Source organism: Rhopalosiphum maidis, chromosome 1, assembly GCF_003676215.2.
Source record: "Rhopalosiphum maidis isolate BTI-1 chromosome 1, ASM367621v3, whole genome shotgun sequence".
NCBI lineage: Eukaryota > Metazoa > Arthropoda > Insecta > Hemiptera > Aphididae > Rhopalosiphum > Rhopalosiphum maidis.
This window is the reverse complement of record NC_040877.1, coordinates 68,796,218-68,810,691: the sequence shown is the minus strand read 5'-3', so window position 1 is coordinate 68,810,691 and position 14,474 is coordinate 68,796,218. Positions and strand designations below refer to the sequence as shown.

General features: G+C 29.2%; 1 protein-coding gene across 1 annotated transcript; it reads right to left on the bottom strand.

Annotated features, from left to right (window-relative positions):
* Positions 1-729: 729 nt before the first annotated feature.
* LOC113549141 lies at positions 730-4,357 on the bottom strand. Its single transcript, XM_026950314.1, has 10 exons — positions 4,135-4,357; positions 3,891-4,020; positions 3,395-3,658; positions 2,932-3,074; positions 2,620-2,872; positions 2,402-2,539; positions 1,802-1,933; positions 1,601-1,736; positions 1,385-1,533; positions 730-1,002 (listed from the first exon to the last, which is right to left on the bottom strand). The coding sequence occupies exons 2-10, from the start codon at positions 4,009-4,011 to the stop codon at positions 797-799; spliced, it is 1,542 nt and encodes a 513-aa protein (XP_026806115.1). The 5' UTR covers positions 4,012-4,020; positions 4,135-4,357; the 3' UTR covers positions 730-796.
* Between the last annotated feature and the right edge of the window lie 10,117 nt (positions 4,358-14,474).

Sequence of the window (14,474 nt, the reverse complement as noted above, 5' to 3'; positions counted from 1 at the left end):
GAATAGCTTATAGATTATAAGTATTTAAAGTTTAGGTAAGCGGAGTAGTTGGTAAACATTTTATGGGGTATCCTCATATCTCTTCACTCCACTTGCTATAACTTTAAATACTTAACTCATTAATTACTTTTCCCGATTTTAATGGTTCTATATTGAAATACTTTGAAAATATTCTGCTTCAGAAAACAAATATAAAAATGGATATTGTCATTTCAAAAAGTAAAAATCTAAAAAAAATGTATATATTTTTTTTTTATGTTTATAGATTTTGAAATAATGAGTGTCGTTTAATAAATTAATTACTCAATAAACAGGTTTTCTAAATTATGTATGATAAAAATTATTAAGGGATTAGTTATTATGTGATACCCACAATTTTTATTTGTCGAAAAAAATATAAAAATAAATAAATATTAATCTATTACATTTAAAACTTTGAATATAAGTACAATTTATTTATTAGTACAATACACATGAATACATTATTAAGAGTATCTAATAGGTTTTTAAATCCGAAATTTTTAGAATGTGATAAATTGTGCAATAGATATTTTAGATGAAAATAAAAATATTTAATTTGATTAGTTAGGTTGAATATACATATAATTTTATCAATAAGTATAACAACATAATAAACAAAATTGAATTATTAGTTCATTAGTAAGTAGAATAATGGTGTTTAATAAGTATTTTTTGTAACACAAGATTAGCACTAAATATTTTTAATGTATTCAATTAGGTTTCTCAAAAAATAAATAATTGCATAGTATTATTGGTGTATATTAAAAAATTATATTCAAATTTTGTCTTTAATTTGTATATTATTGTCTTCCGCAGATTTTGATCCAACAATTTCAGATTCATATATATCCTCATTAATTGAAAAAATTAATTTTTTGGCTAATATTTTAATGTCTTCGTCATCACTATTACAATATGTAGTCACTAATTTGATAAAGGTTGAATTTTTGTATAAAACAAGTTGTTTTTGACTGATGCCGCCTGCGAAAAATAGAAATATGATAAAGACTATTTTAAGATTATCTAAAGATTATTCTCTAAATTAAACATAATTATAATATAGCAATTCAAGACTTAATTTTTATTTTTATTATTTTAAATTTATACTATATTAAAAAATGGATTAAATTATTTTTGTAAGACATTGAAAATTAAATGTTTAGATGTTATTAAGTAATAAAAATTAAAAAACAGTAAAGTGAGTGGGAGTGAAGGATACTCACTTAATATCTATGGAAAAATATTATATAATGATACCAATGGCAACTTAATAAAAAAAAATTAACTTTGATTTTATGCTTATGAACATATACTATACATACATATTTAATAATATACAGTATACTACTAAATTTATATTTACCTTTTTTTATGATATATCTTATTACATCCAAGCCTTTCATTACTATTGGATTAAATGTTGTGTGGTTTAGAACATCAATAGTGGTTTTAATCAATTTATCTATATCATTTTCATACACAGATTCAAAATTTGTAACATATAAAAGATTTCTGAAAATTTAAATAAATAATAAATTTAAATTGGTTTCAAAATAAATTAAATATTTTAAAAACTCACTTAAACAAACAAAGTATAGATACTTCCATCAATGAATTTTTATCCTTGATAGATTTGTCTAAATTATTTATAAACCATGTTATATGTTTCATTATAATGTTTGCAGGACTTATGGTTGTATGAATTGGTTCATATTCTAAAATAGTACAATGTTATATTAAATAATATTATGATCTTAAATAAAAATTAATATTTACTTACTAAATCTACTGAAATTTCCCAATGACCGTATAGCAGACAACTTCACGTATAAATTATTAGAATTTAGTTTTTTAAGTAGCCATTCTACTAAATATAAAACATCAAGTTGTTTATTTTTTTCCATAGAACCATCTAAGAAAAAAACCCATTAAAATTTTAATTCATGAGAGAGAATTCATAAGTGAAAATTTAATTTACAATATTGTATTTCAGTAACTTATCCTAATGTGAACCATAACAGTTTAAAAATATTAAGTAAATAAATTTAAACCATGAAATAAAAATATAGTTTATTTTAATGCTTAAAATTAAATTTAAATTTTCTATTATGAACACATTTTTTTACTTTAATAAAAATAATAGTATTATTGTGAATATTTAAATATTAGCTGATTAATCATTTAATTTGTTTTGTCCTTGTTATTGACATTTCTGTACACATTTGACAAGTTAGCCTACTGTCAAACTTAATTTTGTCAAATTTTAAATAATGTTGATTACTTCAAACATAAAACAAGACACAAGCTAAGGTCAAAGTGACTTAGAAGCAACATGTTAGTATATTCATATTATTTTTTTAATTCAATTCGTAATCCATACCATCATTGGAAAGTAAAATAATGATATCACATATTTTTTTAACAATAAGTTTTGGATCTTCTTCTTGATTTTCTTCATATTTATCTAATACTTCTATTAATGTTTTATGTTTTTCTTTTAATATCCAATTATAAACATCTAAAAAAAATGTTATTTATATTCAATATAATTATTTTTGAATGTGAATAATATATGTTAGTTGAAGTTTATGCATTTACTATAAGTTTTAGACACTTGTTTAATGAATTTAATACAAATGGAAGTAACATTGGTGTGCATATTATGTGTTTCCAATAAACGATCAATAAAATAACATTTTTCATAATCTGTTATTTTAGTGTTACTTGAGGACTTTCTAACAATATTGATCATTACTGATACCAAATTTATATAAAATCTATAGTTATTATTCTTATATTCCATGTATTGAATTCCATAAAAATTTAATTCTTCAATCATATTATCCTGAAACTATAAAAGAAATCTATAATCATTTTATTAAATATTAATCTATTATTATTTGTACAAACCTTATAATTGTAATCATCCAGATGAGTTAAATTTAATAATAACCCAATGACAACAGGTTGAATGTTTTCATTATTGATTGTTTTCAAAAGTTCCATCGTAATTAAAAGACATCCTTCTTTTAATGCACACTTAGTATTTTCCTCTAAAAATTATTTAAAATAAAGGTATTACATTTATTTGTGTTTTATTTAAATTCAATTTTTGTTTAATACCATAAACATATAAGCTTATTTTAATTCAAAACCAACTTGAATAATACATTTTTTAATATTTATTATGAATTGGTAAAAAATACAGATTAAAATAGAATTTTAAGAATATATATATTGTTGCAAGTACTTATTATTATATATTATTGTTATTATTGTTATTTTATATATAACAACATTTTTTGTTTTTAAAAACAAAACTTAATAGATCTATAAGTTATAGACTATAACTGAAATGAATATTATTATTTACCATGGTAATAACAAAGATTTCCGACAGCACGACATGTCTGAAGCAAACATTCTTGAATACATTTATCTTTATTAATACAACTTGTAAGTGATTTTAATATGTTCACAGTAGACACGGTTATTTTCTCTCCAAAATGATGTCTCGCTATGTCAACTGAGCATAATGAAGCAATTACATTACATGTGGCAGCTAAAACTTGATTGTTATGAGTAGGTGATAAAGGCAAATATTTAATTAATTTTTCATAATCATCTTCTGACAAACCTAGAAATAGTCATAGTTATGTTTCATTATTGAATCCAAAAAATATTAATAGTTTTTTCAGGAATAGGGTTTATACATGTAATACTTGTAACAAACTCAGGAATTGAGATAAGACAATTGTCTTACATAGAAAAAACACCTACTATTCATACAACAAATAAGAACCATTGGAATAATTTTCAGAATTTGGGAAAAAATAATTCATTAAATATTAATGATAATTTGTACTTACATTTTGGATCAAGTTCAGATAATTCATTCAATAAATCCATTATATTATTATAATCTTTCTCATTTACTTGTTTATTCTTTTTACTGATATTAAAAGTCTCAAAAAGAGCAATTTTTTCCATTTTACAATTCTATAAATAAAATAAAATTTATATGTATATATAATTTTTTAACATTAATCATTTTTATTTAGAGTAAGTTTTTGATTTTCATTCTCACAAACCTTAAATTATTATTTCACTAACCTGATTTTCTAATTGTCTTATTATTTCAACAATACATTCCGTGTACCTATTTAAATACCCAAACACAATGCTTTCAATCAATCTTTAAAATCTTTTTTATTTATTATTAATAAATCAATATAATCGCCATAATTGAAACAAAATAATATTATTTTCAGTAAACATTATTGTAAATACAGTTATTCTAAATCCATACACTTCGTTTAAAAACTAACCACTATGCGATTAAGAAGAATTAATTTTAATAATGTATTCTCTAATAGTAAATACCATGGCTAAAAATATAATAAACAAAAAATACATAATAATAATCCATGCGTAAATACTACAAGTATATACCTAGTAAATATTAATTAAGAATCAAAATATTAAATGGTAGATCTTAAAAAAAAATTATCATAAATATTATAGATAAGAATGTTATCAGAAACTTCGTGGTACGCGGTTTGTTTTTGGGCATGCATCTATGGAACGTTTCATGCAAGGTTTATCTATAAGCCTTGGGTGTTGGGTTTCATGCAAAGAATAATTACTCTATGGTTTCATACTTTCATGTAGTATTTCACTGTTTATAACTTTGTAGAGTACACAAAAACAAACCGGCCATATCGTGCTTACGTTACAAAGCAACGTTGACCATGAAACACAATAATAGCGACCCCAAAACGTTATGACTTATGAAAGATAAATTGCACAGTAGGTACAGGGTTGGCGGCGATCATTTTACGTTAGATGATGAGTCAGGCACATACTACTCAGTGTGTCAGATATATTTAATTCAGTGTAAACAGATTGTTCATTTCTGTCGAATTAGGTTTCAAAGCTATGTAGACCGCTGACGCTGCAGATTTGCTTATAATGCTTATAAATTGAGGTAGGTACACTAAAAGTCTAAAACCGGTTAAATACACTTATAAAGTGTCGGATTTTGTATTTGTTTACTGTTTCCTGAGCGAAGCTAGAATATTCAGCAAGCTTAATAAAAATCAAATTATTTTATTTGCTGGCTAAATTTAAAACAATTGTTAATAATAAATTAAAACGAACAGAATAACATTGACTATTCACTAAGATACTAAGTTTATTTATTGACATTGTATCAGTACCTTATTTGGAACTATAATATTTATTCACTGTATTTATCAAGAGTTAATTATATTTTTATAATGCATAATAAGGTGTATCATGTATTGAGTTCAGATGGAGAATGGTCTATCTTTGGAAGCGATAGCGAAGAGTCACCGCCGGTTAAGAAGACATCTCGGGCCGTGTGTCCAGTGCCGGCAGTAGAGTCATTGGCGCCCCAGACGAGTAAAAAAATATGCGGCACTCCACAAGTAAATAGTAGTCGTAGATTTAACATTATATCATTGAGGCGCCCCGCTTTCAACAAGCGCCCTGGGCTTAGGTCCAAATCGCTCACTCCTAACACCGATCCTGCAACGGTGTGACTTACCGAATACTGTGCCCGCCAAATTAATTAATGACTCCATTTTAATACAGATAGTACAGCCAATGACGGCCAGAAACTCTAAAATTAAAGTGCCGGCAGTAAAGTCTTTGGAGCCCAAGGTGAGTAAACAAATATGCAACTCTCCACAAGTAAATAGTAGTCGTAGATTTAACATTATATCATTGAGGCGCTCCGCTTTCAACAAGCGCTCTGGGCTTGTGCTCAGGTCGCTCACCCCTAACACCGATCCAGCAACGGTGTGACTTATCGAAAACTATAACCGCCAAATTAATTAATGACTCCATTTTAACACAGGTAGTACAACCAATGACAGCCAAAAACTCTAAAATTAAAGTGCCGGTAGTAAAGTCTTTGGAGCCCAAGGTGAGTAAACAAATATGCAACTCTCCACGAGTAAATAGTAGTCGTAGATTTAACATTATATCATTGAGGCGCCCCGCTTTCAACAAGCGCCCTGGGCTTAGGTCCAGATCGCTCACTCCTAACACTAATCCTGCGACGGTGTGACTTACCAAATACTGTGCCCGCCAAATTAATTAATGACTCCATTTTAACACAGGTAGTACAACCAATGACAGCCAAAAACTCTAAAATTGAAATGCCGGCAGTAGAGTTATTTGCGCTCTGGGCGAGTAAACAAATATGCGCCACTCCGCAAGTAAATAGTAGTCGTAGTTTTAATATTATATCATTGAGGCAACTTTTCAACAAGCCCACCCTTGGGTGACTATAAGTTGCGTCCCAATGTACCTTTTTGATGTAAATTGCGTCCCGGGTATTTTTATATTAATATGTACATTACCAATTTACAACCAATATTTTCCTTCCCATACTCAGTACTAAGCCCCAACTGTTGAATCTTTCTGTACCAACTTCGTCCTAGGTGGAATCTACACCCCTTTACTTGAATAGAAGGCCAGACTACATTTGCAGCAGTATGTATAGCCTTTTAAAAATCGACATACATTCGGACTGGGTTGAATTGCATGTCATTTTTTCTACATTCTTCTACTAAATGTTGAAATGCATAGGTATAAAAATTAGCTGACTTTGATGGCAGTTAAAAATAAACAAGTGGGATATAATTATTATTTAACACAACATGAATAGTAAAGAGTTGATAAAATAATTTCTGGTAACTTTTAAAAGTACCGTCTACAATATCGTGTTCAAACTGCGTAAAGCTTGTAAATTACGAACTGTCGAGAAACCTAATATATTTGTTTCGTTATTATTAACTAACAAAAAGTCTTCACCTTTAATTTATTTAAATTCCATATTTTTTAAAGTCTCGTGAATTTGTGTTAATGAAGTTGGTAATTTGGGTAACTTTGAATATCGAGCATTATGTATATTTCTTTTTATTGATAAAACATCTCCAGAAGTTATATTTTCAATATCATCATTTTTCAATTTAAAATGTAAAATTTTCGATGGTCTAATAAACATGTCATCAACTGCTTTTCGTTTTAAATTGTTACTAATTTTTTGTTTAGTTAAAATATTTTCTGGTAATGGCTTATGTTTATGTTCATTAAACATTTGAATTTCAGTATCAATAAGACTTTTAACTATTAATTTTGCAATGCACTTTACACTTACATATTTCGCAACTTACATATGTACCTGAGAAAAATCGGGCCGCAATTAACGTATGTTGTTATCGGAACCTCTTTTTTTGGTACGCAACTTACATTAATGGCCCAAACATCGATCCTGCGACAGTGTGACATACCGACAACTATACTCGCCAAATTAATTAATGACTCCATTTTAACACAGGTAGTACAACCAATGACAGCCAAAAACTCTAAAATCAAAGTGCCGTCAGTAAAGTCTTTGGAGCCCAAGGCGAGTAAACAAATATGCGACACTCCACAAGTAAATATTAGTCGTAGTTTTAACATCATATCATTGAGGCGCTCCGCTTTCAACAAGCGCTCTGGGCTTGTGCTCAGGTCGCTCACCCCTAACACCGATCCAGCAACGGTGTGACTTACCGAAAACTATAACCGCCAAATTAATTAATGACTCCATTTTAACGCAGGTAGTACAACCAATGACAGCCAAAAACTCTAAAATCAAAGTGCCGTCAATAAAGTCTTTGGAGCCCAAGGCGAGTAAACAAATATGCGACACTCCACAAGTAAATATTAGTCGTAGTTTTAACATTATATCATTGAAGCGCTCCGCTTTCAACAAGTGCTCTGGGCTTGTGCTCAGGTCGCTTACCCCTAACACCGATCCAGCAACGGTGTGACTTACCGAAAACTATAACCGCCAAATTAATTAATGACTCCATTTTAACACAGGTAGTACAACCAATGACAGCCAAAAACTCTAAAATCAAAGTGCCGTCAGTAAAGTCTTTGGAGCCCAAGGCGAGTAAACAAATATGCGACACTCCACAAGTAAATATTAGTCGTAGTTTTAACATTATATCATTGAGGCGCCCCGCTTTCAACAAGCGCTCTGGGCTTGTGCTCAGGTCGCTCACCCCTAACACCGATCCAGCAACGGTGTGACTTACCGAAAACTATAACCGCCAAATTAATTAATGACTCCATTTTAACACAGGTAGTACAACCAATGACGGCCAAAAACTCTAAAATTAAATTTCATAGTAGTAACGCAATTAAGCGTCACTCGTGCTGTAACTCGAAGGAGCTTCATACAGATTTCTCGTGCGGCGATGTAAGAAATCGAAGTATGGTCTTTAACAACAGTGATAGATATGATGTCAATCGAATAAAACACGAAGAATTGTCCATCAAGAAATCTAAAATTATAAAGAAGAAACAAATCATAAATTTGTACACAGACAGCATGAACAATGTAAAAAATTTGGCACCTTCTGTTAAGAAATCGTCGTCTTTTTTTAATCGTCAGGCGAAACAAAAAGAAATAGAGCGAACCAACTACATCTTATTACAAAAATTGTTACACGTGAAAGCATCTGTTAAGAGTTTTCGCTAATTTAAAAGTAAGGAATATTTTTATCTATGAACGATAAGCAAATAACATATGAATGTATATAGGTAAAAATGGGTGCTAACAGTCGTTTTATGTTGCAGGTCTTCTGCGACTGTTTGACATCTAGCATCTGAGGACTGGCAGCTGATCGTCTATGGCAATCGGTGGTTAGTGAGTCTGAGTACATAAACTATATTTTTTTGTTAGGAAATAATTCGTTGGTTAAAAAGCTATTTATTTATTTTATTTTCTATAAGAATCAAAAAAAAAAAAAAAATCAAAAACACATTTTTAAATAATTTAACTTATAGTTTTGTATACAGGGTGATTCTTTTATCATATAACACTCATTATTTAAAAAAATATTCATGTTTTTGAAAATATTTTTGTACATAGTTCCAAGTTGTTAAAAAACAACGTTTTTATTAAAAAATTATATAATTAAATATTGTTTATTCTTTTAATTTTTTACTTTTTTGAATGACAACATAGACTTTGAATTTTAAATTCCGAAGCAAAATTATTTTCTGAGTATTTTGATACATAAAAATTGAATTTAGGGCGAGTAGTTGATGAGTTATACGTATATAAAGTTTTGATGCGCGGAGTGGAATGGTACAGGGTTACGCCGCAAAATGTTTGTCCACTACTCTGCTTGTCTAAAATTTATATAAATATAACTCATAAACTACTCGCTCTAAATTCGAATTTTATGTATCAAAATACTCAGAAAATTATTCTGCTTTGGAATATGAAATTAAAACTCTATGTTGTCATTCAAAAAAGGAAAAAATTAAAAGGATAAAAAATATTTAAAAATATAATTTTTTAATAAAAACGTTTAAAAAATATTTTCAAAAACATGATTACTTTTTGAAATAATGAGTATTTTATGATAAAAGAATCAGCCCGTATAGCAGATTATGTATGTTCATAGTTAATTAGCCATTATGTCACTAATGTATATCACCAAGTTTTTTGGATTTTGTTAGGATTCATGTAGATTTCGATTAATTTTGTAACTAGACATATTTATAAATTCAATGATTAGGCAACCCATGACCTGGGCTAGCCCAATGTGGTAACGAAATAGGCAGACGCCTAGGACGGCACTAGTTTAGGGGCAGTAAATCTCAAATGAGCCAAATTGATTTAATTATTATATTAGGTATCTACTATACAAAAATGTGTGTTCATTATTCTACAAATACAAAAAAAATATCTAATTAATATTTTGTGTTAAATAAAGATGTTGGTAAATTAGATATTGATGAAATAGAAATTACGGATGAGTGATTAGTAGCAATATCCGAGTTATTAAAACCCAATAATACCCCATTGTAAGTATTAGGTTCAGTTTATTGTAAATAATAAAAATTTTATAAATACATCTTTAAATACTTAATATTATTTTAAAAGTATTTATATATGCATTAATATATTCATAGACAATTTATCTATTGTTGATGAATAAATATACTCATAAACAATATGTCTATTGTTGATGACAGGCACGTAATAAGTATACAAAAATAAAATTCGTGGTGCAATACAAATTGTGCCGCAACATAATAAAACAATTTTTTCTTCGTTACTCAAAAATATTTCGAGTTTGAATCTCCCCCCCCCCCCTGTAAACATGTCTGGTTTATAAAAAAGCATATTCATATATTTTACAATTAATTGTATGCATTAAAACTTATTATTATACCTACTTATAATCTATTCTAAATTTTATGACGCAATTTAATCAAATTTTCGTTTTGCAATTATGCAAAATATAAGTAATGATAAACATGTATTCAAAAATTTATAACTAAAACTAATTCTCTATTAACCCCAAATTTAAAACAATAGTAATATTTAAAAATGACACTAATAATATATTAACTTAGATATATAAATTTAATAGTTATAAGTTTATAACTATTAAATAATATTATCAAAAAATAGGCAACAACATGTCAACATCAACCAATTACAAAAAAATATCTTGCATATTACTAAGTAATAAATATAATTAAGAAAAAAAAGTGGGCAAGTGGGTATCGCTCTGCTGTATAGTAGAGATGGAGAGTAGGTCAATTAGGTCAATTTATGTCCATCCCTTGAAATGTTTCAAATTGCACCCTTCATAAATACATAAAAATTGATTTGGTAGAAAATTTAATTAAAATTCACTATAAAAAGTTTCACTCTAAATTACTTTACCATCCAAATCTTTTAGTTGTAAACCAGCACAAAACCTAAATTCTTGTTAACCCCCCCCCCCCTTCATTGTTTTAAAAGACATCGATGCATAGGCGTTTTGCCGTGTTAGAAGGGGTAGGCTATAGAACAGGCCCGCGGATGGCTTCGCCCCCGCACCCCTACATATAAATATTACAATTTAATTGTTACATACATAAGCGGCACTTGGTAAAAACTCATATGGGTGCAAACTTTTATGGTGATTTAAAAACCTGTGTGGGTGTTTCCCCATACCACTTAATATTTAACTGCTGCTATTACAAAAGTAATAAAAAAAAGTGGGCAAGTGGGTATCGCTCTGCTGTGTAGTAGAGATGGAGAGTAGGTCGCTGGTCACTATAATGGATGTGTTAAATTTGAATGCAATGACGGGTATCATTGTATACGAAAAACGATTCTGAACGGAGATGATTTGTCAGTCAATGATAATTAGTTGGATATATTATATTATTACCTAAATTTAAATTGTAATACATCGTTATTTTACGCGATTTTGTAAAAAATTAAATTTCATACGCTTATATAACATTGTTTCTATATTAACGCTGGAATTTCTTTTTACAGTTACTTGAAGGAAAACTTATGGATAACCTTGTATTGGGTTTTTTAATCTTAGGTATAAATCACAAAAATTCCAAATTTTCTCGATTTTATAAATTTTTTAACTTTAAATGCTTATAAACAAAAATTGTGACTAACGATTTTTGATTTTTTTTTTACTACGATAAGTACAACTTATGATAAACCTTGAATTAAATTTTAAAAATTTTTTGGATAGCCAAATTTTTTTTTATAGGCATTTTAAGAAAAAAAAACTTTAAAAAAGTCAAAAAATTTCAATTGTCTATAAATAGCTTAAAAAAGGTCAAAATATTTAAATTAAAATTCATATTCAGTTAGTATAATATATACATGATTTTTAATTGTTTAAAAATAAATAATAATGTATGTAAATATTGTACCTATAACTTTTGTAACTGAAAAGTATCGTTTTCAACATATTTTTAAATAGCTCCTTTTAACTTTTTCAAAACAATTCTTGTTTCTTTTTAGTGAAATTTTGAAATACCATTAAAACGATAAGAATGTTCTTAAAAATAATTCAATTATCCGGTACTTGTTGATTCTAATAAAAGGTCTCTTCTTTCTCTTTTTATTCAACATAAACAATCTATTCATTTTTTCGCACAATAAGTTTATATGATGAGAGTATTTTTTAAATGACATGATAGTTTTGAATTAAGCAGCCACCCATTAGTGGCTCTCGACTATTGATAAGTTAGTTTTTTTTTTTTTATTTATTTATTTATTTTTTTTTTGACCAGGAGAAATTAGACATTAAAGTTTTGTATGAGGTCACAGCACCATTTTCTTTTTAACCTGCGGTTAGGATTTCCTAGTAGAGTAAGGATGGAGAGATCTTTTATTGGAGGGTTAGAATGAGTTTGGAGTTGTTTATGAAATCGTGTGTGAAAAATGCGTGTTTCCTCATTTACTGTTTTCATATGGAGGTCATTATGAAGAGTGTAATTAGAAATATAGAGCAGAGCATTGCATAATCTTCGGAGTGCTATGTTTTGGAACGTTTGGATTCGATTAGTGTTAGATTTTATTGCTGAGCCCCACAATTGAAGTCCATACGTCCAGATAGATTTGAGTTGCGCTTTGTAGGTTATTAGTTTGGTGTTTAAAGTGGAGTACTTATTTTTAATTAGCAGAGGTTTTTTGCATACGCATGCGATTGTTTAAGGTTAACCGTTTGGTTTGGAGATGTTTTTTCCATGTGAGTCTTTTGTCAAAGAATAACCCTAAATATTTAACTGTGGGAATTAGTACATTATTGAGAGTAATGTTTGTACATATTCCTTGTTTAAGCGTGAATTTTGTGTGAATAGATTTATTTTGATTAATTTTTACTCGCCATTTTTCGTACCACTCGGACAAGTGCTCAATATGTACTTGTAAGTTTGATGAGGCGATTAAAGGATCTTCATTGATGGATAAAATGACTTTGTCGTCGGCATAATCCGCTACAATAGTTTGTTGCATGGTGGGTTGGTCGGCTACGTATATGTTGGGGAAAGTATACCACCTTGTGGTACACCTGTTTTGATTGGTGCGATTTCCGATGTCGACGAATTAAATTAGACTTGAAAGTGTCTATCAGTTAAATAAGATTTAATTAATAGGTATAGTGGGGAGGGGAGAAATTTTTTTAGTTTGTATTAGAGGTCTTCATGCCAAATCCGATCGAAGGCTTGTGCAACGTCTAGAAAAATACAAGAGCAATAAAGCTTTTTTTCAAGGGATGTAGAAATAACATCAACAACTCAGTGTAATTGATGGATTGTGCTATGTGAGTTGCGGAACCCGAACTGGGTATTTGGAAGTATGTTATTAGTGATAATATGTGGCATTAAGCGTTTTAAAATAAGTCTTTCTAAAACTTTTGAAAAGAACAGCAAGAGACTTATTGGTCTGAATGAGATTGGGGTATCGAGTGGTTTGTCAGGTTTAGAAAAAAAAACTATTTTAGAAAATTTCCATAATTATCGGAAAATATGACAGTCTGAGACTAGCATTGAAAATATATGTTATTAGTACGATGGCTTTTTTGGGTGGGCACCTAGCTACTTTGGCCGTAATCAAATCAAAGCCGGGTGACTTTTTAGTGAGTATTTTTGGATGGTCTGTTTAACTTCATTTGAGGTGAAATATTTTTCAGGTTGATTTATTGACGTTTCGTGAAGATGAGCTTTAAAAACTTCGGCCTTATCATTGTCAGAGAAGGCAAATGAATTATCTGTTTTTTTGAGTGGGATTGAGGGGCGTTTATATTGAAGTAGTTTTTTGGTTTCACGCCATAAACTCCCTTTTACAGAGGAGAGTGAGGTCAGTATTTGTTCGTACATGTCAGCTTTATTTTTAGCCAAACATTTTTTAATGAATTTGCTAATTTATTATATGCACTTTTATGTGAGGGTAACCGTGTGATTTGATAACGTGCTCTTACTCTGCGCTTTTCGACTATTAATGAGCGGACTTGCTCAGAAACAAAAGGGTATTTATGTACTGAGTTATTGGTGGTGTTTTGGAGGTTTGCTTAGAAGGCGCTGATTGAATAAGCGTAGTTAAATTATTAACTGCATCGTCAATCTCATGAGCAGATTTTAAGCTTATTTTTAGGTTAATTTCTTCAGCTATGATGTTATGAAATTTAAGGCGATCAGTTGTTGCCGTAAAGAGTTAGGGACTAACTGTACGTATTTGTGGAGTGGCATCAATATTGTGAATGACGGACGAATGGTCGGAATTAAGATTCAGAATATTATCAATTGAATGGTATAAATTGCTGGGAATTTTTGTGACGAAGATGTCTAGAATGTCAGGTTTTTTCCTAACTGAGGTTGGCCAATATGTTGGCCCGGGAGATGCAAGAATTTTGTATTTTTTTATATTGGAAAAATTATAGAGCAAGTTTCCACGAGGGTTGGTGACTCGGCAACCCCAACTTTGGTGTTTAGCGTTATAATCACCACCAATAATAAAGTTATTGGCCGTTGAGTCAAAAAAGTCGGTGAGGTTATCAATAGTTAAATTGTGCCTAGGTGGACTATAGATTGCGGCGATAGCAACAGGGATA

Bases quoted from the DNA above. Each gene is read 5' to 3' on its own strand.
- LOC113549141 (XM_026950314.1), bottom strand. From the start codon at position 4,011: ATGGAAAAAATTGCTCTTTTTGAGACTTTTAATATCAGTAAAAAGAAT. The intron at 1,737-1,801 runs GTAAGTAAATAT...GTACTATTTTAG, and splicing joins GGGAAATTTCAGTAGATTTA to AATATGAACCAATTCATACA. The intron at 1,534-1,600 runs GTGAGTTTTTAA...TTAAATTTTCAG, and splicing joins TCTATACTTTGTTTGTTTAA to AAATCTTTTATATGTTACAA.